Source organism: Perkinsus marinus (assembly GCF_000006405.1).
Source record: "Perkinsus marinus ATCC 50983 genomic scaffold scf_1104296955874, whole genome shotgun sequence".
NCBI classification, from domain to species: Eukaryota; Perkinsozoa; order Perkinsida; family Perkinsidae; genus Perkinsus; species Perkinsus marinus.
This window is the reverse complement of record NW_003207677.1, coordinates 416570-439101: the sequence shown is the minus strand read 5'-3', so window position 1 is coordinate 439101 and position 22532 is coordinate 416570. Positions and strand designations below refer to the sequence as shown.

General features: G+C 48.1%; 10 protein-coding genes across 10 annotated transcripts; 6 read left to right on the top strand and 4 right to left on the bottom strand.

Annotated features, from left to right (window-relative positions):
- The first annotated feature begins 3306 nt into the window (after positions 1 to 3306).
- Positions 3307 to 4319, top strand: Pmar_PMAR020516 (14-3-3 protein, putative). The gene is made up of 2 exons (XM_002775489.1): positions 3307 to 3446; positions 3596 to 4319. The coding sequence occupies exons 1-2, from the start codon at positions 3324 to 3326 to the stop codon at positions 4205 to 4207; spliced, it is 735 nt and encodes a 244-aa protein (XP_002775535.1). The 5' UTR covers positions 3307 to 3323; the 3' UTR covers positions 4208 to 4319.
- A 530-nt stretch (positions 4320 to 4849) lies between these two features.
- Positions 4850 to 5660, top strand: Pmar_PMAR020515 (14-3-3 protein, putative; the record flags this gene model as incomplete). The annotated part of the gene is made up of 2 exons (XM_002775488.1): positions 4850 to 4972; positions 5025 to 5660. The coding sequence occupies 2 exons, from the start codon at positions 4850 to 4852 to the stop codon at positions 5526 to 5528; spliced, it is 627 nt and encodes a 208-aa protein (XP_002775534.1). The 3' UTR covers positions 5529 to 5660.
- A 26-nt stretch (positions 5661 to 5686) lies between these two features.
- On the top strand, positions 5687 to 6658 carry Pmar_PMAR020514 (hypothetical protein; the record flags this gene model as incomplete). The annotated part of the gene is made up of 1 exon (XM_002775487.1): positions 5687 to 6658. The coding sequence occupies one exon, from the start codon at positions 5687 to 5689 to the stop codon at positions 6656 to 6658; it is 972 nt and encodes a 323-aa protein (XP_002775533.1).
- A 2860-nt stretch (positions 6659 to 9518) lies between these two features.
- On the top strand, positions 9519 to 10496 carry Pmar_PMAR020513 (hypothetical protein; the record flags this gene model as incomplete). The annotated part of the gene is made up of 1 exon (XM_002775486.1): positions 9519 to 10496. The coding sequence occupies one exon, from the start codon at positions 9519 to 9521 to the stop codon at positions 10494 to 10496; it is 978 nt and encodes a 325-aa protein (XP_002775532.1).
- A 299-nt stretch (positions 10497 to 10795) lies between these two features.
- Pmar_PMAR020512 (hypothetical protein) lies at positions 10796 to 11263 on the top strand (the record flags this gene model as incomplete). The annotated part of the gene is made up of 1 exon (XM_002775485.1): positions 10796 to 11263. One exon carries the CDS (start codon positions 10796 to 10798, stop codon positions 11261 to 11263), a length of 468 nt encoding a protein of 155 aa, XP_002775531.1.
- A 1444-nt stretch (positions 11264 to 12707) lies between these two features.
- On the top strand, positions 12708 to 14123 carry Pmar_PMAR020511 (hypothetical protein). Its single transcript, XM_002775484.1, has 2 exons — positions 12708 to 13219; positions 13264 to 14123. The coding sequence occupies exon 2, from the start codon at positions 13537 to 13539 to the stop codon at positions 14011 to 14013; it is 477 nt and encodes a 158-aa protein (XP_002775530.1). The 5' UTR covers positions 12708 to 13219; positions 13264 to 13536; the 3' UTR covers positions 14014 to 14123.
- On the bottom strand, positions 13016 to 13312 carry Pmar_PMAR020510 (hypothetical protein; the record flags this gene model as incomplete). Its single annotated transcript, XM_002775483.1, has 1 exon — positions 13016 to 13312. One exon carries the CDS (start codon positions 13310 to 13312, stop codon positions 13016 to 13018), a length of 297 nt encoding a protein of 98 aa, XP_002775529.1.
- A 2107-nt stretch (positions 14124 to 16230) lies between the features above and the next one.
- Pmar_PMAR020509 (protein disulfide isomerase, putative) lies at positions 16231 to 17892 on the bottom strand (the record flags this gene model as incomplete). Its single annotated transcript, XM_002775482.1, has 11 exons — positions 16231 to 16254; positions 16304 to 16370; positions 16416 to 16473; positions 16522 to 16607; positions 16658 to 16803; positions 16848 to 16963; positions 17009 to 17144; positions 17191 to 17270; positions 17485 to 17590; positions 17649 to 17717; positions 17770 to 17892. 11 exons carry the CDS (start codon positions 17890 to 17892, stop codon positions 16231 to 16233), a joined length of 1011 nt encoding a protein of 336 aa, XP_002775528.1.
- Positions 17893 to 18238: 346 nt separating this feature from the next.
- On the bottom strand, positions 18239 to 19387 carry Pmar_PMAR020508 (conserved hypothetical protein; the record flags this gene model as incomplete). Its single annotated transcript, XM_002775481.1, has 5 exons — positions 18239 to 18257; positions 18355 to 18450; positions 18494 to 18634; positions 18693 to 18784; positions 19304 to 19387. The coding sequence occupies 5 exons, from the start codon at positions 19385 to 19387 to the stop codon at positions 18239 to 18241; spliced, it is 432 nt and encodes a 143-aa protein (XP_002775527.1).
- Positions 19388 to 20038: 651 nt separating this feature from the next.
- Pmar_PMAR020507 (seryl-tRNA synthetase, cytoplasmic, putative) lies at positions 20039 to 22274 on the bottom strand. The gene is made up of 13 exons (XM_002775480.1): positions 22172 to 22274; positions 22029 to 22128; positions 21825 to 21968; positions 21680 to 21774; positions 21448 to 21633; positions 21307 to 21400; positions 21111 to 21262; positions 20916 to 21058; positions 20781 to 20871; positions 20597 to 20735; positions 20448 to 20549; positions 20322 to 20396; positions 20039 to 20141 (listed from the first exon to the last, which is right to left on the bottom strand). The coding sequence occupies exons 1-13, from the start codon at positions 22246 to 22248 to the stop codon at positions 20127 to 20129; spliced, it is 1413 nt and encodes a 470-aa protein (XP_002775526.1). The 5' UTR covers positions 22249 to 22274; the 3' UTR covers positions 20039 to 20126.
- Positions 22275 to 22532: the final 258 nt, after the last annotated feature.

Below are 22532 nucleotides of genomic sequence, written 5' to 3'. Positions count from 1 at the left end.
TGATATGAGATAGTAGCTAGCACATGGTGATTCACATGCGACTGTATGCTATACTGAGCTCTGTCCAGTCATATGAACACACGATACAACAGAGTCGTCGAAAACTCAGCTTGATAGTACACTGCATTGAATAGATTGAAGCGAGTCGGGCAAACGATGATGGACTTAAGTACTTAATCGGGTAGTAGCAAGTCGAACTCCGGATACGAACTTCATAAACCTGATGGGTCTCCATGAATTGCAGATCAAGATGGCGAATCATTCCCTCATGCAGGCTTTACTGTATATCCATGTTGAGTTTAGTCTTTAAACTCATCTGACTCAGAGTCTCCAAGTTAGAGAACCCGTCGCTTCGCTCCAGAACTCTCAAGCTCGTTTTTGCTCAGAGTAGAAGCAGACAGTGAGTGGAACCCTAAGGCCTATTTCACAAGAAACGCTCCTTAAGGTGCACCTTTAATTTAGGAGCAAGGGACAAGGAGACTTACACCTTACGCGAGGTGCTTTCACTATAGTTGCACCTCGTGCTCCGTACTGAGGTCCGCGAGGTGCATCTTCAGCTTAAGAGTATAGAGCATACCGGCGCGTACGAAAAAGTCGACGCAGTGCTCCGATGAAGCTCAAAAATAAGGTTATGGTCATTGAGTACAGCAAACTCAAAAACACTACCATCAACTCGCTCGAGAACAATCGGTCATCACCGTAAAACTCTAAAGCGCCAAGTCGAATATGCAATTGCAAGTCTAATTGCTTGGTTCAGGGACAGAACATCCGCGTACGAGTGTCTCGCCGCGAGACGCGTGGTCTGGCGGGAAAGAGCGGAGCGAACAACCGAGAATGGTAAGGCCGGTGCGATAAAGTGCCATAATGTACCACCGGAGCAATTTCACGGCACCAAGGACGGGGCTTGAAATATCTCTTATGAAATAGCCTTACGTGGGGAGACTCTCCCTGCTCCTTGTAGGGTAAGGACTCCCTACTAAGGAGCCTTACGGTGAGGAGCCTAGTGACACCTTACCTCACTCCTACCCCGCAAATCGTAAGAATGTAAAAGTGCCTTGCAACGAAACCGTAAGGTACCTCACAATTGTTGCTCCTTATGAGGGCTTGTGAAATAGCCTCCTAACGATGCGGGAAAATTATAGCGTTGTGTGTGTTCTCCTGAAGATCGGGAGTTAGGATCTGATGCGAGAGATATAGTGGCAGCAAGTAGTCTATTACAAAGAATTTCGTAAAACGATAAGGGATTACTTAAATAGGACTTTCATACTGCAGCGAGCATTCGCTGTAGATCACACGTTGACTGGAGAGTATATTGTGTATGTGTGACATAAGAAGCGAGCCATGGAAACAGGTTTATAAGAATTCCTGAAAGGTATTGAAATCGCTATACTCCTACTGAGGTGCTAATCGTCTTTGAAACATCCCTTGTATCCCAAAGCCATAAGGTCCAGCAGGTAATGGACCTTAGCCGGTAGCTTAGCTACCTTAGCCGGCTACCTACGGCTACCTTAGCAGGTAGCCGAGACACAGATATGGACTGCGACTTCACGAGAGAGTACCGAATCACATGATGAACATTTCACAATCATACGACCAAGAGAGTGAGGTTAAATATCTTCATTGAGATAGAAAAATCGTCAATCGCAAAAACGGTTGCAAGTGAACAGTATCGGCTTCGGGGTGAAACAGACGTATTATTCGAATCGAATAATTCGATGGATTTTACTACCCTCTCTTCTATTACCAATTGGTCTTGTGTTGTCAAGTGTTGACTGCCACTTGTAACCCACGCATATGGGAGGTTTGATTATATCGATTCCGCGAATGACACACTCGGAATGAGGATTGTTGGGTGACAGTGTGGGTTGTATCATCCAAATCAGATGCATCACTATGTAGCAAATGATCATAAATTACATCGGCTGTGTCACGATTAGCGGCAATGTCTCGAGAGTGAAGAGTAGTTTTTGCGGATACCTAAGAATGGTGCATGACTGGAAGCGGCACATGATCGACATCAGTAAGAGTCGGTGATAAGAATGAGTGAACCCTCACAAACGGATCGGCTGATGATCTGGAGGTACAACAGAGTCGTTGGACGTTCGTCACCACGTCGTTAGTATCGAATGGTAGGGTGATGATGCAGTTGGTGATGCCATGAAAGGAGCGTTATTATGTAGAAAAGAGTGGCATGTGTAGATGCAAGTACCTCAGCAGTATCACGATCAGTAATTAACTCTTGAGGGTGAAAATTGAACACTACTTCATGAATACCGACGGATGAAAGTAGATTGTAGGATAACCAAGTCGTTCGTAATGCCTACAATACAGGTGTTATTGAGTAAAGAAGGATAACATATGTAAATGTAAGTGCTTCAGCAGTAAAACGACGAAGCATGAAGTATTGCAGGCGCGAAGTACTCCGTATGGAAACCTCAGTGAATTGCATGGTTAGAAGCGATCAAAGCTTGACATGTATAAACCCTACCAACACATCTGTTGGCAGTGGGAGAGAGGCGGTGGAGTTTTGAGAGAGAGAGAGAGTGATGTGACATAAAATATAGAAATTATACTTCACATCACATACTGTGGGCAGTGAATGTCGTGAATTTTTGGCACAGTGTACATCGGCGCATGTTCAATGTGGTAGAAATCTCCATGAAAACTGAACGTGCTAGTGAGAAAAAAGCGTATGACACAAAGCTATCGTATGGTAAAAGATTAATAAGTGTTTAGTAGGTATTAAGGGTGTAAAGCTGATCAGATAGAGAAAAGGCATTATTCTTGCTGTGAATAATTTCCTGTAACGTTTTGACACAATGTACATCGGCGCATATCTATTAGGGTCGATCTTACAAATACGGCTACAGTAAGTGATACGGAAAAGGCAGTTCTTGATAGAATGTAAGTGTACCAAGTATACGGCGAACATGATATATGTAGGGGTGTTGACAGTGAGACACAATCTGGAAGGAACCGAAAACAGGCACGGAAACGATTGTGAATTAATTACTCGGAGCAAATTTTTGTGACGGTTTAACACATCTAAATCGTTTTGATCGATCACGCTATGCAAGAGATACTGTGAATCATAGGGAGCTTCGTCGCACGACAAATGTAGTACTGGATAGTCTCAATGGCATGTAAGGTACCCAGAGAAAATCAGACGCGGATATGACAAACCAAGAACGGAGTCAACTTTTTGACGCACGATTTGTTCACTCCTATTAGTATATATATAGTAGAGATAGAGATTTATACGCGAGCCCACGAGGATTGCGCGTGTCCACTACCACCGACATCTACATCCTATCCCATTCATAATGGCTGACGAACGTGAGAAAAACGTGTATCTCTCTAAGCTCGCCGAGCAGGCTGAGCGTTATGACGAGATGGCATCGTTCATGAAGGCCGTGGCCGAGACAAATGTGGAATTGAGCGTCGAAGTAAGACACCAAGTCTGCTGTCCCCACAATTCTTGTCGCGCACTCGCATTGAAATGCTTCACAATTTTTCGCCACTCATGATCCAATGGATAGAAATGTGTTTCAGACACACCGCGTAGCCTGTGAGTGTGCTATTGACTTTATTTCAGGAACGCAACTTGTTGTCGGTCGCCTACAAGAATGCTGTTGGCTCTCGACGTGCCTCCTGGAGGATTGTCTCCTCTGTCGAGCAGAAGGAGACCTCTAAGGGTAACACGACCAATGCTGAGATCGCCAAGTTTTTTAAGGAGAAGGTTGAAACAGAGCTGCAGGGTATTTGCGACAGCGTTCTCGCGTTATTGGAGAAGAGCCTAATACCCCACTCACAGACTGGAGAGTCGAAGGTGTTTTATTACAAGATGAAGGGAGACTACAATCGCTATATTGCTGAGTTCAATTCAGGCGAAGAAAAGAGCAAGGCTTCTGAAGCTGCCTATCAGGCATATAAAGACGCCACGGCTATTGCTCAGTCTGATCTGCCTGTAACTCATCCCATCAGACTCGGCCTCGCCCTCAACTTCTCAGTTTTCTATTATGAGGTTTTGAATCAGCCTGATGAGGCCTGTAAGATGGCGAGAACGGCATTTGAGGACGCCATCGCTGAGCTCGATAATGTTAGTGAGGATAGTTACAAGGACTCAACTCTTATTATGCAACTCCTTAGAGACAATTTAACTCTTTGGACATCTGATCAGGATGGTGCAGCCGATGCTGCGCAGTAGAGCAGATTGTCGACGAGCTGTCGAGGGCTTCAAGTGGCGTCTATCATCCATAACCTTGCGCTGCTGTTTGACTAATTATTGACGTGGAGAGAAGCTGGTTTATCTGATATCTATCAAGTTGAGTGTTGAGTGTGCCTAGTTGGATGTCGGGAGCGCACCGAACGGGTTGGCTATCGTAAAGCAGATATATATCTCCTCTATCGACTGTCATTGCCTTGGGCGGCCACCTGTCACGATAAGGTGTATAGAGCTATCGAGTATCGAATAGTGACATACAACTCAACATGTTGAGACGTGACTCGGATGTTACTCGATATCCGTGAGACACTGCTCCTTGTGATGAGAGACACTATTCTCTCCCTTGCTGGTGTCCGGCAGTTCTCGTTGAACATAGAATCTAGTGTGTATAGCGGTACCGATCGCCAGTCTCCATCAGTAAGACATGCGGTCTTGGATTTTATTGGTGGCGCGCGAGATCGTTCAAGATTCCCGCCGTTTCAAATCGCACTTCCGGAACGCAGTGATACGCTGTCCTCATAATTCGGCATTCCCGGTTGCAATGCGCAGTGATGTGCGATTCTGAGTATTCAATATGAGCGTGGTTCGCAGCTCCACTCGGTGTTGATTTAATTCACTCTAGTAATGTCCGAAGAGCGTGAGAAGAACGTTTACTTCGCCAAGTTGGCCGAACAAGCTGAGCGTTACGATGAGATGGCCGATTATATGAAAGTGGTCGCGGAGAGCGGTAGCGAGTTGACCGTCGAGGTGAGTTTGCCGTTGGTCGCTGCCTTGCGTGGCTCATCTGTTCTTCCTTCAGGAGCGCAACCTGTTGTCTGTTGCCTACAAGAATGCGGTTGGTTCTCGACGTGCTTCTTGGCGCATCATCTCTTCGGTTGAACAGAAAGAGTCCTCCAAAGGTAAAGACTCTAATGCGGAGATTGCTAAGGGCTACAGAGAGAAGGTTGAAGCCGAGCTCCAGGAGATTTGTGATGCCATACTCCAGCTGCTGGACAAGTACCTTATTCCTAGCTCACAGACTGGAGAGTCCAAGGTGTTCTATTATAAGATGAAGGGTGACTACTATCGCTACATTGCTGAATTCAACTCGGGCGAGGGCAAGAGCAAGGCTGCTGAGAACGCCCATCAGGCCTATAAGGACGCCTCCGCCACTGCCCAGTCCGACTTGTTGGTAACTCATCCTATCAGACTCGGCCTCGCCCTCAACTTCTCTGTTTTCTATTATGAGGTTTTGAATCAGCCCGATGAGGCCTGTAAGATGGCGAGAACGGCATTCGAGGACGCCATCGCTGAGCTCTATTGAGGATTGACGAGCCCGGTCTTGCTTTGTTCGTGCGTGCAGTCCTGTGTACGTGCGTGCCCCGCAATTGATGGTGTTTTTTCCCTGAGCCATTATATTAAATGACATTGATACGCTCAATCTCAGTTTCACAACCGTAAACTTGTCTACTCGTTGTTAATATGGCGACACCTGAGGAGCTCGCTGAGCTCTCTGAAGCCCGTAGAGAGTTGGCCGCTACGCGCCGTTCCCTCCGGGATACTCGCGAGGCTCTCAACAACATCATCTCCGACGAGAAGGATGATACTCAGCAGCTTATGAGCGACCTCGCGTCCAAGGAGGCCAGTAATCTTTCTAAGATAGGTAGCCTCGAGGCCCGTATTGCTGAACTTGAGGCCCTGGCTGACCGATCCGTCAGCGAGATATCACGGAAGGAAGGTTTCAGTCGACTCTCTCCACGGTCCGAGGAGGAGGAGCATGAGGTGTATACCACTCCGAAGTCACGCTCCTCACGATGCCCGGCAGCGACAGTGACTAAGTTATGTCTGCCTCAACTCTGTGAAGCAACAGATCTCCAATCGCACTATCATGCTATTGAACACACCTTCGTTGAAGCAGGAGCCGCTGAGTATCACCAGCAAGGACATTTGCTAGTGCACGAGGAGGTCAAAGTATCTGTCATGACCAAATTCCTTTCCTCTCTGAGTAATGTCCGACCGGTCCATAAGAAGGCCACTGTAGCGTCACGTACCCACTCACAGGATTGGAATTTGGTCCGCAATGTCCTTCTGACGAGGTATTGCCGCAGATCAGTGTTGAAGGAGACCTACGAGGAGAAGTTACGCAATCTCACATTTACAGGGGGTAAGCAGATCGAGGATTTCCTGGAGTCCGCCGCCGATATCTACCATCTATTCACAGATGTCTACCCGAACGACGTGTCGGAGCGACGTTCATTGACAAGACAAGTTCTGGCGAAGTTCCCACAGCATATCATTGAGAAGGTTATGGAGAGAATTTGCCAGCTGTCGGGGTTAGCCTCTGTCGATGAGGACTGGAGACGGCGGTGCCATTCGATGAGGCATCAGACGGAGTGCGAAGTGTTTGTGAGGCAATCCGATGGGTATGCCGAACAAAGGACCAAGCCTCAATAATGAAACCGACGAAAGGGGTCGATAGTGTTCACGCCGCCATGTACGACGACACCTGCGAAGAGAGTTTATCCTCGAAGCCGGCAAGCAAACAGGATTCTGCTGCCTCAGTGGATAAGGTTAACTCCGGATCGGGATCTCGCTCAGTAACCCCCAAGCAGTGGTGTGAACGATATAAGCCTGACCAATTGATCAAGGTCATTGGACTGTGGGGTGACGATCTGCAGAAGGCCATTCCTGAAATGGAGAGCAACTTCCCTTTGAAGGGAAAAGGACGTCGTAATCCGTTCTTCCGAATAGTTGCTCTCAAGGCTGGCACTGATAGGGATGCCGTTATCTCTCGACTGACGAAGAACAGCATCCGTTCTGACCGGTTTGCCCCTTTCTCATGAGTCCTGAGCAGGACTTGAAACTGCTTCCTATCACTCGTGATAGGGCTTCGGTACCATCTGCTTACTGGTTATGTTGTCGTCTTGCTACTACCCCCACTTGTATGAGTTGGATAGATGCCCGGTTATTATTAGACACCGGGGCTGGTCTTGATTTTTTATTGTACGATGACTCTTTCCCTTTAAAATCATTCCCAATTGAGACGTGTAGTTTCCAAGTGAAGCTTGCTGACTCGTCCAGTCGAAAAGTGAGTCGCAAAGTGAAGTTCCCAATGCAGCTCCGGGAACAGCAGGGATGGGGAACTACTCGTGACAGATATTTGTACCTGCTACCTCAAGTATCACGGGGCCCCTTATCTGATTGCCCAGTGATTATCGCGGGTCGAGTCTTTTTGCGTGATTATAAAATATCGATTGACTCAGGCGAGAGCCGAGTGACGCTCGCTGGTAATGATCTGCCCCTTGTCCGATTCCCGCAAGAATCGGTGCCTACCGTTGCTCGATGCTCAGTGACCGAAGAGTCTAATATATGTATTCTTGATCCCAGTCTAGGGGATGGGAAATGGGACGACGAAGCTGCTGGCTGCCTGCTGACGACTATGATTGAGGGCCGACAGGATGCAGACACATCCTATGAACGACTTCCCCTCCCGCCCTCATCATCTGAGGAGATGGACATTCCTTTCGACACGGTACCACCAATCTCAACTGACCTGCTTGACCGATTGGTCAGCCAAGGGTGGTGGCCAATGCGGAAGTGTCAACACTGGTTTGCTCGTCTACGGAAGCTCCGTGCTGATGAAATACGTGACGACTCCCGACAGACTCACGTGTTTGAGCTTAGATGTGATTCCTTGGGCGAGGCGAGTCATGTACAAATTCCAACGGCTGTCCGTCGAATTGCGGAACGCGCATACGAACGATTAACCCTCGAGAAGCAGAAGACCTTTGACGAGCTAGTCCGAGGATATGAAGAGAGAGGATGGTGGATAAAGAGATCTGAGGAAGAGATTCACACACTCTCCAAGACCACCCACATTCTCCCTCCATCGGTTGTATTCATGATCCCAGGAGCTCTCAAGCGACGAGATAGACTTGTCGTCGATCTGCGACGGGCCAATCGTCGTTTCACAAGAGGGTCCAGTTCCTCGGTCACGGTTTCTATCTGCATAGCGGTGACTCGTCTGTATGGATCGGGAGTCATGTGGGTCATGGATTGTTCACGCGCGTTCTATAAATTGCGCTGGTTGGGCCTACTTGCCTTGTTGGTGGTACGTTCATCGCTGTACACGAGCAACCGCTGTGTCTTCGGCGTCACCACTGGTCCTGGAAGTTTGGGGCATACTCTGGGAGACCTGATAGCAGCATTCAGAGCTCTCTGTGCAATGTTGCTTCTTTGTTTCCTATTACTCTGCTTCGTTGATGACATTCTATGTGCGGGAGTGGACGGTGCTTCAGCAGTATGTTGGTTGATATATACACTACAGAGATGCGCCTTCGGGGTATCTCGGAAGAAATTCCAAGCGATCGCCATCAGGTCATCAAGGAGTCATGTTGCCGATATCCTAGAGCGGATGAACCTACCGACTTCCCTCTTCGTATGGTCGGATTCCGCCGACTTACTGGGATGCACAATGACTTACGATGAGAGTGGACCGACGCCTCTTCTTCGCGTCGATTGCAACCGAGGTGATCGGCTCCAGTTGGCTCGGCAGCAGGCCACATCAGTGTTACAAGTGTTGGATGGTAACGTCACGACGACGGTGACTAAGGCTTTTATCTTCTCTCTCGGCGGGAACCTAGCATATGACTGTGCTGGTTGCCACCCAATCGACCGGGTGCTAGCGGATACTATCCGAAGCTGGTTTGCCCACACCTTTGCGAAGGTCGATTGGAGAAGCTCGTGCGATTTTTCCAAACTATCTGATCTACAGAGGTCTGTTGCTCGGTCGCTGATGAACTGGATTTTAGAGAGAACGGCGACGATCACTCCGTGCTTACATGACACTCCACTTCGAGAAAGCGCTGATCCTTTACATATCGAAGTCGCGGCCGATGCCTCTAACATTGGAGCAGGGTACACTGTATCGATAGTGCACCCAAATGGTGATAGTGGAGCCACTCGATATCTTCTTGCATCTGGGGCTTGGAGATTCACTCTCGCTCAGCAACATTATCATTCAAATCGCCGTGAATTATCCGTTTGTTGTCGAGCGGTGCAGTGCGCTATTGATATTGTGGCTCACTTAGCGACGACACTGTCAGGAACCTTACCTTCGATTACCTTGACCGTAAGATCGGATAATAAACCGACGGTGCAGTGGATCAACGGTCATGGGGGTGTGTCTAGATCATCACTAGAGCGGAGGGCAGTGTTGCGAACCCTCAACGCCCTCCGGGATGAGCTCGACTACCTGAAGACCTTGGGGGCCGGAACAGTGGTGGTGAAACACATCGAGGGTAAGTCGAACACCATGCCGGATATGCTCTCGCGACTCTTCGAGAGAGAGGTCCACCTAGAATCAGGCCAACGGATGAAGCTGGTCGATGCTCTCCATGGTGGTCCTGGTAACACTGGTGACTTCCCCGAGATCTTCTCAGAGCCGGAAGCTGAAGGAGTAGGCCTGTCTTGGATCATGAGATCTGAGGGGGCGGAGCTGATGGATGAAGATGCTCATGATGTGGACATTTACACTCTTTTGAGTGCTATGCCTTCTACAGAGAGTTTCCTTGCCTGTTGTGCAGCCGATTCCGCTGCCGATGAACAACAGCCGAAGCCATTTATCGAGACTCTATGTGGTTGCAATTGGGATGTGAATGGCGTCCTTACCGATTTCCTCTTCCTGCACAGAGTTTTCAATGCTCTGAGGCCGTCTGCGAAGAGAGTTGAGGATGTCCGACTCGAGGCCGATAATGTCAACTACCTTGTGAGATCTCTGCAGCAGCAGATGAAGCCTCCTTTTCTGTCGTGTGCCGGCCCGTACGTACACGATGAGACCGCAGGGGTGTATTGTTTCCGAAACGGCTCTGCAGACGGTGGTTGTACCTACTTGCCTGTTATCCCGAAGGATGAGTGTTGTCGTGCGTTTCGAGCAAAGATCTGTCTCGACTCGCACCGGCTGAGCAAACACGGAAATGTCCGCTCGACTGTGGCATCTGTGTATGATCGGTTCTACTTGCCTCGCCTACGTATGGATGTTCGCGCCTTGGTAAAGCACTGTTTCGTTTGTCAGCTCATCCGAGCTCGTCGTACGTGGACTCAGCCACCGGGTGCTGGACCTCATCGCACCCAAGCCACAGCGTGGGAACCGTACCACGATGTGTTCGTCGACGTCCTGAGCCTTGGAGATATCAAAGGTTGGTCCGGGACGACCAAGGTGCTTACCGTCTACTGTCTCCATACCTTCCACTCCACTTGGGTTCCGACTGGCGAGACCACGATAGACGTCTGAATTCTCTCGTCCGAGTGCAGACTGAACAAGGCGGGTTGAGAAGATTGTGGTGTGATAATGCTGCTTACTTCCGCAGTGCACGTTTCCCCAAAGAGGTTTCTCGCGTGTTGAATGGGACGGTTTCATTGCTGCCAGTGCGATCTCCATGGCGTAGTGGTGGCGGTGAACGTGCTCATGGTATTGGCATAAAGATCGCAAAGACGCTTCTGAGGAGCCAAGCGGGATTTGTGGGACGACGACGTCCGCGACGCAAGGACGATGTCGATTTGGAGAGTATCTGCAGGGAGGTAACGTTCCTGATGAATACTCGTCCGTTGGATTATGCTAACTCTGACGAGCCATCTGGCGAGTTTGTCGTGGTTACGCCTGATCAATTGGCTCGTGGATTTACTCGTAAGCGAGGTTGCGTCCTCGCTGGTGGCTCTTCTACTCTTCCTATTTCTCACCGCGTTAGAGCAGTGCGGTGTTATTTCCTGAATGAGATGTTCCGCGACATGAGGATGGCTGTCGCTCGCTCTATGGGGTACCAGAGCTTGAAGAACAAGATCCTGAAGCCTACGATTGGTGACCCAGTGCTGATCTACCATCCGGAAAAGAAGCTGAGCCCCGGATACCGTTTGGGTCATGTGAAGGATCTGCTAGATGAAGGTAGAAGGATCCGTATTGTCTTAACTGACGGTAGCGTTGTTGATCATCATCACTATAATGTTGTGCCGATTCTGCATCACCCTCAATTGTCGGGGCAGAGGGGGCGTATTGAGGATTGACGAGCCCGGTCTTGCTTTGTTCGTGCGTGCAGTCCTGTGTACGTGCGTGCCCCGCAATTGATGGTGTTTTTTCCCTGAGCCATTATATTAAATGACATTGATACGCTCAATCTCAGTTTCACAACCGTAAACTTGTCTACTCGTTGTTAATACTCGATAATGTTAGTGAGGAAAGTTACAAGGACTCGACTCTTATTATGCAACTCCTTAGAGACAATCTCACTCTTTGGACATCTGATCAGGATGGTGGCGATGGTGCCGCTGCGTGATGGATCGCACGTTATCGTGCACTCTGATTTCATTCGGCCATGTGATCAATACTTTCTCGTGTGTATGATGGGGATCGATGGGTGCATGGTATCTCATTGTTTAAATCTGCATGCGCCGAGCTGCGACCATGGTAGGTCCTTTTTCGCGTATGATTTCCTGTACCCTCTTTGCTTGCGTTTGGAAAGTTCTTGACACGTTACTAGCGGGAACCCGAGAACTCGTACTGCGCCTTCTCGGTCCGCAATAGTGATGTGAGAATTGTCTTGTTAATGAGTTGTCAGTTAGCAATCGTGGATGTGATATGAATTCCGGCTACGAACGGTCTCCTGGAAATACTGACTCTGAACTATGTGTACGCGGACACTAGACTTTCCCTGAAAACGCTGATTCTTCCCCGAAAGCTTCTCTCTCGCGTTGTTAACGCGGCTCTGGGCATGCCTCTCGTGCTTACTTGCACCCCTCTTTCGAGGAAAAACTTTTACAACAATATAATAACCATAGGAATATTAATCCACAAATGTAGACTACCTCTCGATCCACACAGCATTAGATACTGGGCAGATTCTGCCCAAACTATTGCTCATTTGAAGATCTGATTGATTCGTATATGCTATCCGCGTTCCTCAAAGGCGTCCGAATCTGAATTCGGACCCCGCCACGGTGGCACCGCCGCCGAGTCTGAAGCCCTCAGTCGCATGTTCCCCGTTTAAGCTCAGCATCGCAACCCAGAGATCCTTGGGACTTGCCAGGTGTACACTTACTACCCAGTGTCTGCCCAACGTTCCAGCGAGGTTGACGAGGTGTGGGAGAATGATCCACCTCTGAGACTGCTATCATAGCAGTGCTATGATAGCACTCATATGATACACGTCTCATCTTGTGTTCAGTGTTACGGACTGGTCAGGACCGCAAGAGCGCACGCCCTGGGCCGATTACGTCTCTTTTTCTGTAACTGGATGACATATCGGGTTTCTCTTACTCTGTATAGTTTACTGTGGAAGCGTTGTGGCTGAGAGGGAGCTGACAGAATGAGCGGGGACCCAACGCGAGGAGATTCCACAGACACTTGACCAGGAGTGACACAGGAAGCGTGATGCTAAAGATGTGACGCGGTGAATCTTATGTTTCATCTACCCTGTACCTTATACGCATCAGGCCGAACTTCACGCCTTTTAGGTTTAATTTTTCCGATAGGTCCTCCAGCCAATGTACGATACATCATCAAGACCTACTTTCGGTGGTGGTCGTAGACGAGGTTCTTCCATTCACTTGGTCTTCTTTTTATTATTCTTATTCATCATAGCTCCGGCCTCTGGGTGGACGGCGGCAGGGAGTGATCCTATAATAACGTTGCCATCCGTTAATGACGGTCAAAGGATGAACCTTATCGGGAAAGCATCAGTGATGCCGGTGGGAGGCCCCTTCGTGAAACCTTATCACCGCGGAGGGATCATCAGCAACACTCCACCATCCATCATTTTTCTAGTCTTGGCAGTAGTTCTGTATTCCCAAGGCACCACGGCAGCAGAGGAAGAGACGGCCCAACATGGTTCCTTGCAAGAGGCACACGACGCTCCACCCGGTCAGTTTAGACGGGACGGCACCAGCAAGGACAGCAGTCACCATACCTGGCAGCTGTCTCTGTAGAGGTAGAAGTCTCATGTTTAAGGATAGTTCCGGTCCATGGTAATACAGAGGGATGGGCGATTGATTATAGGCCTTCTTCTCAGGCATGGAGGAATCCTCTAAACCCATGGTCATCACGATAGCCTTCTTCATATCATTCTTCCGGACCCACCGAGGTCTTGTATAGTACCATATGTTAAACGTACCACTCCATCGCTACTTTCGTCGAGGGCATTTTTGTATCGGCCACATCTACCTATATATAGCATAATCTGATAATGTAAATCTCGTATAGACGTCCGAGTATGCTATGCTGCATTCTAACTGGACAGGTTGACGTGGCTCGTCAATTGTGAAGGCCCTCTCGTATTCTGCAAATGTTGGTTCATCTTGGGCTATATCTCTCATCACATATTCCGTCCTTGAGTTCACCTCTTCCCCTCATATCTTCACAGTGGTCATTTTCCATGTCTCGACTACTGCTGCCCCATCGAAGCCCCTTCGGGCCGTCCTTCTTTCTGATGGTCTCAATCATCGCATGTGTTGCCTTCTCAGTCTCCTCATACGGTACGAGGTCTGAAGCTGTGTCTTTGCCCGTTACCGTTAAAGGGGAGGAGCTCTTCCATTCCACGGTCATTGAACCATACGATGACTTATTCCCAAGGACCATTCATGCTGTGGTCAGTCAACGCGGATTTGCTATCCGATCACTATCGGATGTTCCTCCTTCCCTCCTACTTCTTTTGGTGTTATCTTTACTATACCTCGGTGGTAATAGTAACACTGCTGCCGTTGGTCGGGACGATGATGACGCCAACAGGGGCGGTGTCGCAGTAGCATCAACATCATCGTGAAGAAGGATGCCACCCTGTCAGCAGCTCTGGCATGCATGTCGATGTTGGAGTCGGGATGGTTTTGCCTCGACCGTCGAAAGGCAGCGACTGTTAGGTGTACTTCCGAATAGCTACCACCACCACCAATTTCCTACTATCACTACCAATACCCTATGCCACATATTGGTGTTGAGTTATTATTGTATACCACAACAGATCCAACAGCACCATTATAATGTGCCGTAGTGTCGGCCTCCTAATCAGCCTATTTTCTTGTACAGTAAGAATACCCCTGGCCTGGCCATAAGGTCTGGCAGATGCCGTCATCATCAGCCTCCTTGGTCTGCACCGATAAAGACTATCCTGTTGCATGCCGCCCTTCACTGTCAATAAACACAACACTGTGTTTGCCTAGAGGGGTTTGCCCTAGAGAATGCCCCGGTCTTCGCACGGAGGTAATTCGAGAAGGAATACTCTGGTAGCGCCCAGGCCCTTGAATGCAGGTCCTCCCGACGTGGTTGGTCATCATAACGATGCCAATTGTCCTTGGAATCACATCGGCTATCACTTTCCGGAAAGGCGTCAGAGTCTATCGGGCAGAGTGTCAGAATAGATCGTCGAGTGCCCCGCCTCCTCCTGCAGTCGCCACTCAGGAAGGGAGTAAGAAGTTCCCACTGGAAGACGGATGATACTGCAGATTGTCCCCGATTATATGATGCTGATTCTGATGTGAATGACGGTGAACAGCCAAAAGCCGGGACGAAGGGCTCCTTCTCGGAGTGCGATAGAGAGATTCATTCCTTATATCCTTATCGCGCCGACCTGTGCAGCCGACCTATGACCGCGGTCATGAGAGCAGTCTTTTGAGGCAGCGGTTAATAGACAGAGATGCCCGGCAGGTAGGGCCGACGATGGTCCCTTCGTCTCATCCATCATGAAGTACCCCATCGATAAGCATACCAAGCTGGGCACTGTATGGGCGGCTTTTATTCTACTCCTAGTGCTGCGATGCGGGAAAGGGACTGAGTGAGTAGTGCTACACCATTCTACTACTCCATAGCCCTCCTATTGGAGGTCCATGATCCCCGATGCTATACCCTACTGTGGGCCAGCCTATTGGACCCTATCTGCTATAGTGATGACTTGGCTTATACTCTTCGGCCTCTTCACAGGGCGGTCTGTTGTACTCGACACTGCGACCAAGACAGAGGTTGCTTATCCTTTCGTTCGCGGTACTAGGCCCTTCTACCATAACAACGACATTCCCCTCAGCCAGGTGACATCCTGTGGACCTGCCGAAGTTTTGTCACGTATTCGATAGCTACGTTCGCTGCTGGCATCGTAGCGGGCCTCCTAGGCATCGGAGGCGGTATGATGTTAGGGCCCCTCATGCTCAATCTCGGAGGCAAGTCATGGCTCTATGGGATCTCCCACTGTCCGCCCCGCAGGTTTGCACAGCGACAATAGCAACTCTGATTTTGTTCACTTCCTCATCAGCGGCATTAGCCTTCATTATGGCAGGACTCGTCCCATGGGACTACGCTGTAACCTGAGTCCTCCTATCTCTTGAACAACGATTATCCTGTAGGTTGTGTACTCCTCAGCAGCGTTTATTGGCACTCTGGTTGGTAAGACTATAATCGACTCTATTGTGAAGCAGCGTGGTCTAACTTCTCTACTAGTTCTCCTTCTAGCAACGATGATTGCCTTCGCTGCAATCTTGGTCACTGTGACCGGCCTTATAAAGTACTTATAAACCCCTCATACATGATTCAACCTGTCAGATGCAGATATGCTGATCGCGATTGGTATTTCGAAGGTTTTTCATCCTTGTGTTGAATCTTTGCATATCTTGCATATGTGAATGTCGTATCCAGTAAAGCGTGGTTATCTCTTTCGTTTTAGTTCAATTCAACTGACAAGGCGCATGCTACAACTATAAATATATATGCCAGTAACATTGCTAATGAATAAGCATATAAATAATATATCTATATATATTATTCAACACATTATTTTCTATCTTTATTATTAACAACTATGTTATTAATTTCAACACAATGAGGCTTAATGCGCGTGTCTTTGTCAATATAACTACGTATTAACGCAATAGCATGTTTGTAAATACAACGAAACCTATCACTGACGAATTACCCTCAGACAACAATAGTTGGAAATACACAGGAATACGAGGGAGTTGTCAATTAACCAGTGGCAATTGCAACTGGTTTACTCTATTTACAGCTCGTCGGGGCTTAATCCCTGAAAAGGATGCAACTAATGTTTCGTACAAAAACTCATATGAGCTTACCTGCCACCGAGAGTTGGGATCCTCCCGAGAAAGTGTGAGGGAGTTGGTACAGTGTGCTTTGAGAAACCTACACACACAAAAATGGAGGCAAGAGCATACCCGGAAGACTTACTCAGTCATGACAGGTATAGTTCGCTGTTGACGAAATTCCACTGGAGAATCCTTTTTGCCTGATATAAGGACTAGTCGGCCTGAGCGACATCATATGAAGAGCTCACCAGCTGGGTATAGCAGTATAGTGGGGAATCCACTGATCTGCACTGGGACCTCGTTTTGTGTCGCATCTATTTTCACAACTCGCAATCTGGCAAGTAGTGCATAATAGCAACAGTGATGCCTGAAGTGGAAGCCTACGTATTCCTCAAAGGCTTGAGAGTCTCCCCCAGAGATTTATAAGTGGGCTCGAACTGTCTGCAATGACCACACCATGGTGCGTAGAAGTCAACAAGGACATCTTGAGGGGAGTCGAGGACGAGCTCTTGGAAGTTGCTACCGACCGCCTGAGGCTGTACACTCACACACAGTGACCGAGCCAAGGACCCACCTGCACGACTGGCTCGTTGCCATAGTAGACGGGCAGGGGTTCTGACCGCTTGTAGGGGTTGATCATCCCTTTGATGTACTGATGGGCGAAGGAGCGGTAATGGTCAGGAGAGGTAACTGAATTGATACGATGCGACCAAGTTACGGTATCGAGGCTCTTACCTGGTGGGCATGTCCGTGCACCGTATCCAGCATCAATACGATATTTCCGCGCCTTTACGTCCATGTACTGCCGATGTTGATGGGAACGAGTGGAGCGATAAACCAAACGTGTGGTAGGGAAATCCGACGGTTCCAACTAAAGAAATACTCACAAGCTGGAGGCTCCAGGTAGAGGTTATTACGTTCTCAAGTGAGAGCTCGTGGAACAACTGTTGCTGGATGGCGTTGTTCTTATCGCTAGCCAGAGCGAAGACGACTGAACCTGTATGCCCAATATTACAACATGTGCGAGTCCAGACCTGTCGAATGATTTCACAGCAGAAGAGGTAAAATTTGTTCAGTCGAGATTCTCAACTTGACCAAAAGACTTTATATATAAAACTTTTCGAGAAGACATGGAATACGTATGCATAGCAGAGTGATTGATCCTCATCTCAAGGTACTCTGTAGACGATCTCAACGGCGATTGGTGTTACCTCTTAGGGTAGTGCTTGCCTCCCTCAAAGCGGCCTCAGCTTTCTGGCCCACTTCCGACTCAGGGTCACGGAAGAGGAATATCGTAGGCATACCACTCGAGAATATCTACACAACACTACGTCCATCGAATGGTCGTGGGTTCGATCCCGGCACTTCGCATTACTTGATCAGCAGTCTCTGCTGAGAGCTCTGTAACCATCGGTACACGACGAGAAAGGATGAACTGATCAACCTGATAGACCACCAACTCTTTACCACCAACACTACTGCCGTTTTCCGCATACTTTGTGATAGTCGCCCATATCACCGTCGTAGATCGCGGCCTTCTCGTCGTGGTGATAGAGCATCACCAACGTTGGGAACCTCGTGGGCATTCTCTCGATTTTCCTGACGTCGAAATAGGGCATACCACAGTTTTGGGATATATGTTTGATTCCTCAGCTGAGGCCAGTTAAGTGCCCCTACCAGGTTTTTCCTCGCGTGAGCGTCCGCAACTACGTATTGCAATTCAGACCATTTCAAGGGTACGCGTATGCACATCATTTCCCTCCAGCACGGAAGGATGACTATACTCCAACACGGCTGGATATTCAATCGGGGACTCAATGGACGGCCGTTGTCGCAAAAATCAGAAAATCCTAATGTGATGCCTCCCTAACGATATGTGTACAGAAAAACTTGTTCGTATGAAGAATATCCGACCTGGGATTCGAACCGGAGACCTTTCCCGCACCAAAGAGCCGAGCAGACCATCTAGAAGTTGAGTAAACACCTGGCACCTAGCGAGGTCCGCCATTTCTTCGAGGACATCTAGTCACCAACACCGACAGTTGAGCGCACTATACATACTCCCATTATATCACTACTACCCCTGCTTCACCAAGTACTGGGCCATCTCACGGGAGTTACTACCGTACGTTACGGCGAAGGAAACATCATCGAAATGACGAGAGGTCTTCTTGAACCTGCGACTATCAAAGTCTATACCAATCGGATCCACGATAATACATTTCAGAATCTCTTTCAGAAATGAATAGGCCGACGATTGCCAGAGGGTTCTCGTCCAGGAAAACGTCCATCTCCTCTGCATCAGACACGACTTGCTCTCTATTCGTTCTCTCGTTGATCCAATTTACTATATTAGCCCACCTGTGAAGAGGAGGAAGAAGAGTAGCTGTGACACGAGGACTTATAGGCTCCACCCTACGTCCTCTCCTCCTCCAACGGGAACTCGAAGGCTTCCTCGTCTATGAACAACTTTATTGTCGGATTAGCGCGGATCTCGTGCTTCACTCGGACCTGCTCGAATAACAAGGGAGAAAGTCCATATCAACTACGACGATGAGCTATCCTCATATGTCTAGACCAGGGTAGGATACTGCGAGCACACAGCTGCACATGCGCCCATTATGACGTGCCCTTATGTTGCTCAAGATACCATGAGGATTTCAGTCTGATGGCGTTTAATGGAGTTTCTTTCCTTTATGTGAAGTGGCGTAATACTCTGTGAAAAATGCGATATTCGCGGTGATATGCAGTAGTCGTGAAATATATGTTTCACTAGTGTTTTTCACATCACTAGAGCGAAACTCCAATATACATACTCCTCATATACTACTATATTCCCCTTTTAAAATGATAATAGAGATTCATACAATGTATTTATATCAACCTTCTTGGTGTCCCCCTACGTATACTCTTTTTCATTTATACCGTATTTTTGACTTATGCCAGGCGCACCTTTCCCTCAAGAGAAAATTGCATTTACATGAAATTCGACTATAACATAATTGATGTTATTATAACAACTACTACTACCTCAGGGTACTTGGATGCATCAATTTGCCCTACAGGAATAGGAGGGTTACTCAAGGCCAACTTCTCAGCCACGACCTCCCACATAGGAAGGGCCTACGTACATGCATTACACACTCTAGTAGTAGTCAGCGTGAAAATATATATGAACATGGTCAACTACATATGTTGGTAACAATATGGAAATTCTGAGGAAAGTTTAGGAAATTATCGTTGCTATTTGTGTACTTCTAACCTAAATCGTATGTGGATTTTCATAATGTAGCAAGTAAACTTACGAGCTCAGTTGAGGAAACCAAAGATATATATTCCCACACCGCTAGTAGTAGTAGTAGTAGTAGTAGTAGTAGTAGTAGTAGTAGTAGTAGTAGTATTGAACTCACCTGTTGAGAATAGGGGCTCCACGGTGCATAGAAGAGGACAGCACTGATAGTCTCCGTCACTAGGAGCTCATCCAGTGACACTTCGTCCAACTCCGCTACCTCCCCCAGAGCTCTCTGAGCCGACACAACACCATCATGTCCCCCCAAGACTTCAACTCATACCTTCTTAGTCCCAAACCATGGTATTGACCAGGCCTGTACGTCGACTACTACAAGTACCAACAGGAGAAGAAATTGCAGAGCCAGCGAACGCAGCATATTTATAGTAGTAGGAATTCAACTACCCCTAGTATTCTAATCTTGACCCTCCACCCTGACCACTTAGGATCACTGATAAACGCTAGGCAAACTGAGTGTGATGAACTTAGCCTGTCAAGGCGTTGAAACAGTAGTCATACAAGGCGGGCAGTAACTGCAGCAACAGGAATGTTATGATACTCCTACTACTTCTTCTCGGCCTGAAACAACAACAAAGTCGTCCACTCCGTCGTGGGGGAAATACGCATAATCACATGTTGGTGACAATATGGAAATTCTGACGAAATTTTGGTATATTTCTACCCGTATTCTTGTATAAACTGCTGAGCTCAGGTGCGAAAAGTGAACATATATTCCTCCAACACTGCTTATAATCCTACCTTCTTGGCCTCATCGGGGTTCTTAGGGATGGGCTTCACATAGGGTAGGAACTCCATACCGTGCATATAGGGCACCTGATAGAAACCACAATAACCGAGCAACGACCACCTTTTAAGATAGCATACCAAAACTCTGGGAACTCTGACGCCCTCTTCTTCCTGGTAGTTCTCAACTATACAGCACATAGCACGCTCAGTAGCACAAAGTGTCGAGTTCAACATATGAACCTGTTAAGGGCGGATACCACACCTTCTTCAACTCCTCTTCCACCTACATATCGCTTCTCGCGCTCGCCCTGCTTCACATGGCCACAACGTGTCTCCATCGCACGGGCCTGATAGTCTGTGCAGTTAGAGCAGGACACGAGTTCCTTGTACATGTTATACCCAGGGAACCAGGCCTCGAGATCGTACCTATTACGATGATAACACTGAACAGGTACCGACTATGGTCGTCACTTCTTAGCAGCGGCATCGTTGAGAGCACCAGAGACAATCTTGACGACCCTATAGGGCAAATCAAGGGACTGATAGAACTCCTCAGACATGTCTAAAAAGGACCTCTCCATAGTGGCTCAGCCGTATTACTATTACCGAGCATATGCTCATGCATAGCAACACTTTCCTCAGGAGTGGTAATACAGAACTGTTCCAACTTCTCAAACTGATGAATTCGGTACAAGCCCCAGGTCTCCTTGCCGTGAGAACCCGCCTCCTTTCGGAAACACGTGGAGATACTACACAACCACCACAAACTACTACATCCACCACAATAGAAGTCCTCATTACCCAGCATAACGTAAGGGGAGCTGATCCTCGTCAATCCACTCCTTGCGATGGTAGGCCGAAATAGGCTGCTCTGAAGTTGCGATGAGATAGTACTCTCCATCGTTCTCCTTGAGGCCCTTCTCCTCCTTTTTCTGCTGGGAGTTCTCACTCACCTATACATCAACTTGGATATCCCACAGCTAGACGGCAACACTACCTTGTAGAGCTGCTCATCGAAGTCGCCCAGCTCGGCGGTCTCAGCCATGATGTCCTTCTTCATGAAGAAAGGAGGCTGGAGTGCGGTATAACCCCTACGAGGGAAAGGACTCCTTATAGTCACGCAAAAGGATTGTATTACTTCTTAACAAGTAAGCTCATACCGTAGTTAATAAGGGCCATATTAAGGAGTACGCCAACACCACGGAGGAAGTATCCACGATGACCAACGATGTTGATGCCGCGCTCCTGGTCCATAGCACCGAGCATGTACATGATCTGGTGATGGTAGAGGTGACCAGGAGTCTTCCCATCGACGAAAATTTGCCTACAAGGGAAATCTCCCACTGAAATAATTTTCGTGATAGTAGTACCTGGGCTGACCCCACTTCTTGTAGACTTCATTGTTATCCTCATCGTTGCTGACAGGGACGTCAGGAAGGATGATATTACCAATAGAGTGCACGGCCTGGACAAGAATACTCTCTTAAACCGTATAGAACTATTCTGGGTAGTTACAGCATCACGCGACTTGGCGACTTCAGCTACGAGTTTTTCCTGCTCCTGGATTTTCTTCTCACCCTCGGCCTTGCGAGCGAGCTCCTCAGTGCAAGGATCCTTACCCTTAGAGGCCTTCTTCTTCTGAGTGATCTCCTTTTGGATCTGAACATAACGACAACAATTGGACCTATTCTGAATCTTTCATAGTGATCCTCAAGATACCTTGCCTAGTTCCTCACGGAGCTTGTCCAGTGCGAACATATCCTTACGCCACTGCTGATCGAGTTTCACGGCGGTGCCCACAGTATCAGAATTACGATACCTATAACCCGTCTCGTATAAACCTATCTTCTTTACCACATCACCTCTTCTGCTCGGAAGCTCGCACAGCCTCCGGGTCGCCGCCCTTTTCCGCGCGAAGTCTGTTAACGTCAATCGGCATTGTTAAAGGAACTCTCTATGGGAACTGAGTTAATCGCTCTCTCTAGTCGACCTTCATTGACCATACCAATTCCAAATTCTCTCATGAGAAACATCCTCTTCAAGGATTCACTTCCAACGCGACACCCCAACATTACTAATTTCCTTCAACTAGCCCAGGACCGCTCCACACTATGTACAGTAGCTATAACATCTATTCATTAAAGTAGCATTCGTGAATCACTTCGCTCCGCTTATGCAATTCGCGCACGCCTCGGAGCGAGAATCATTTTTTTTTGCACAAGG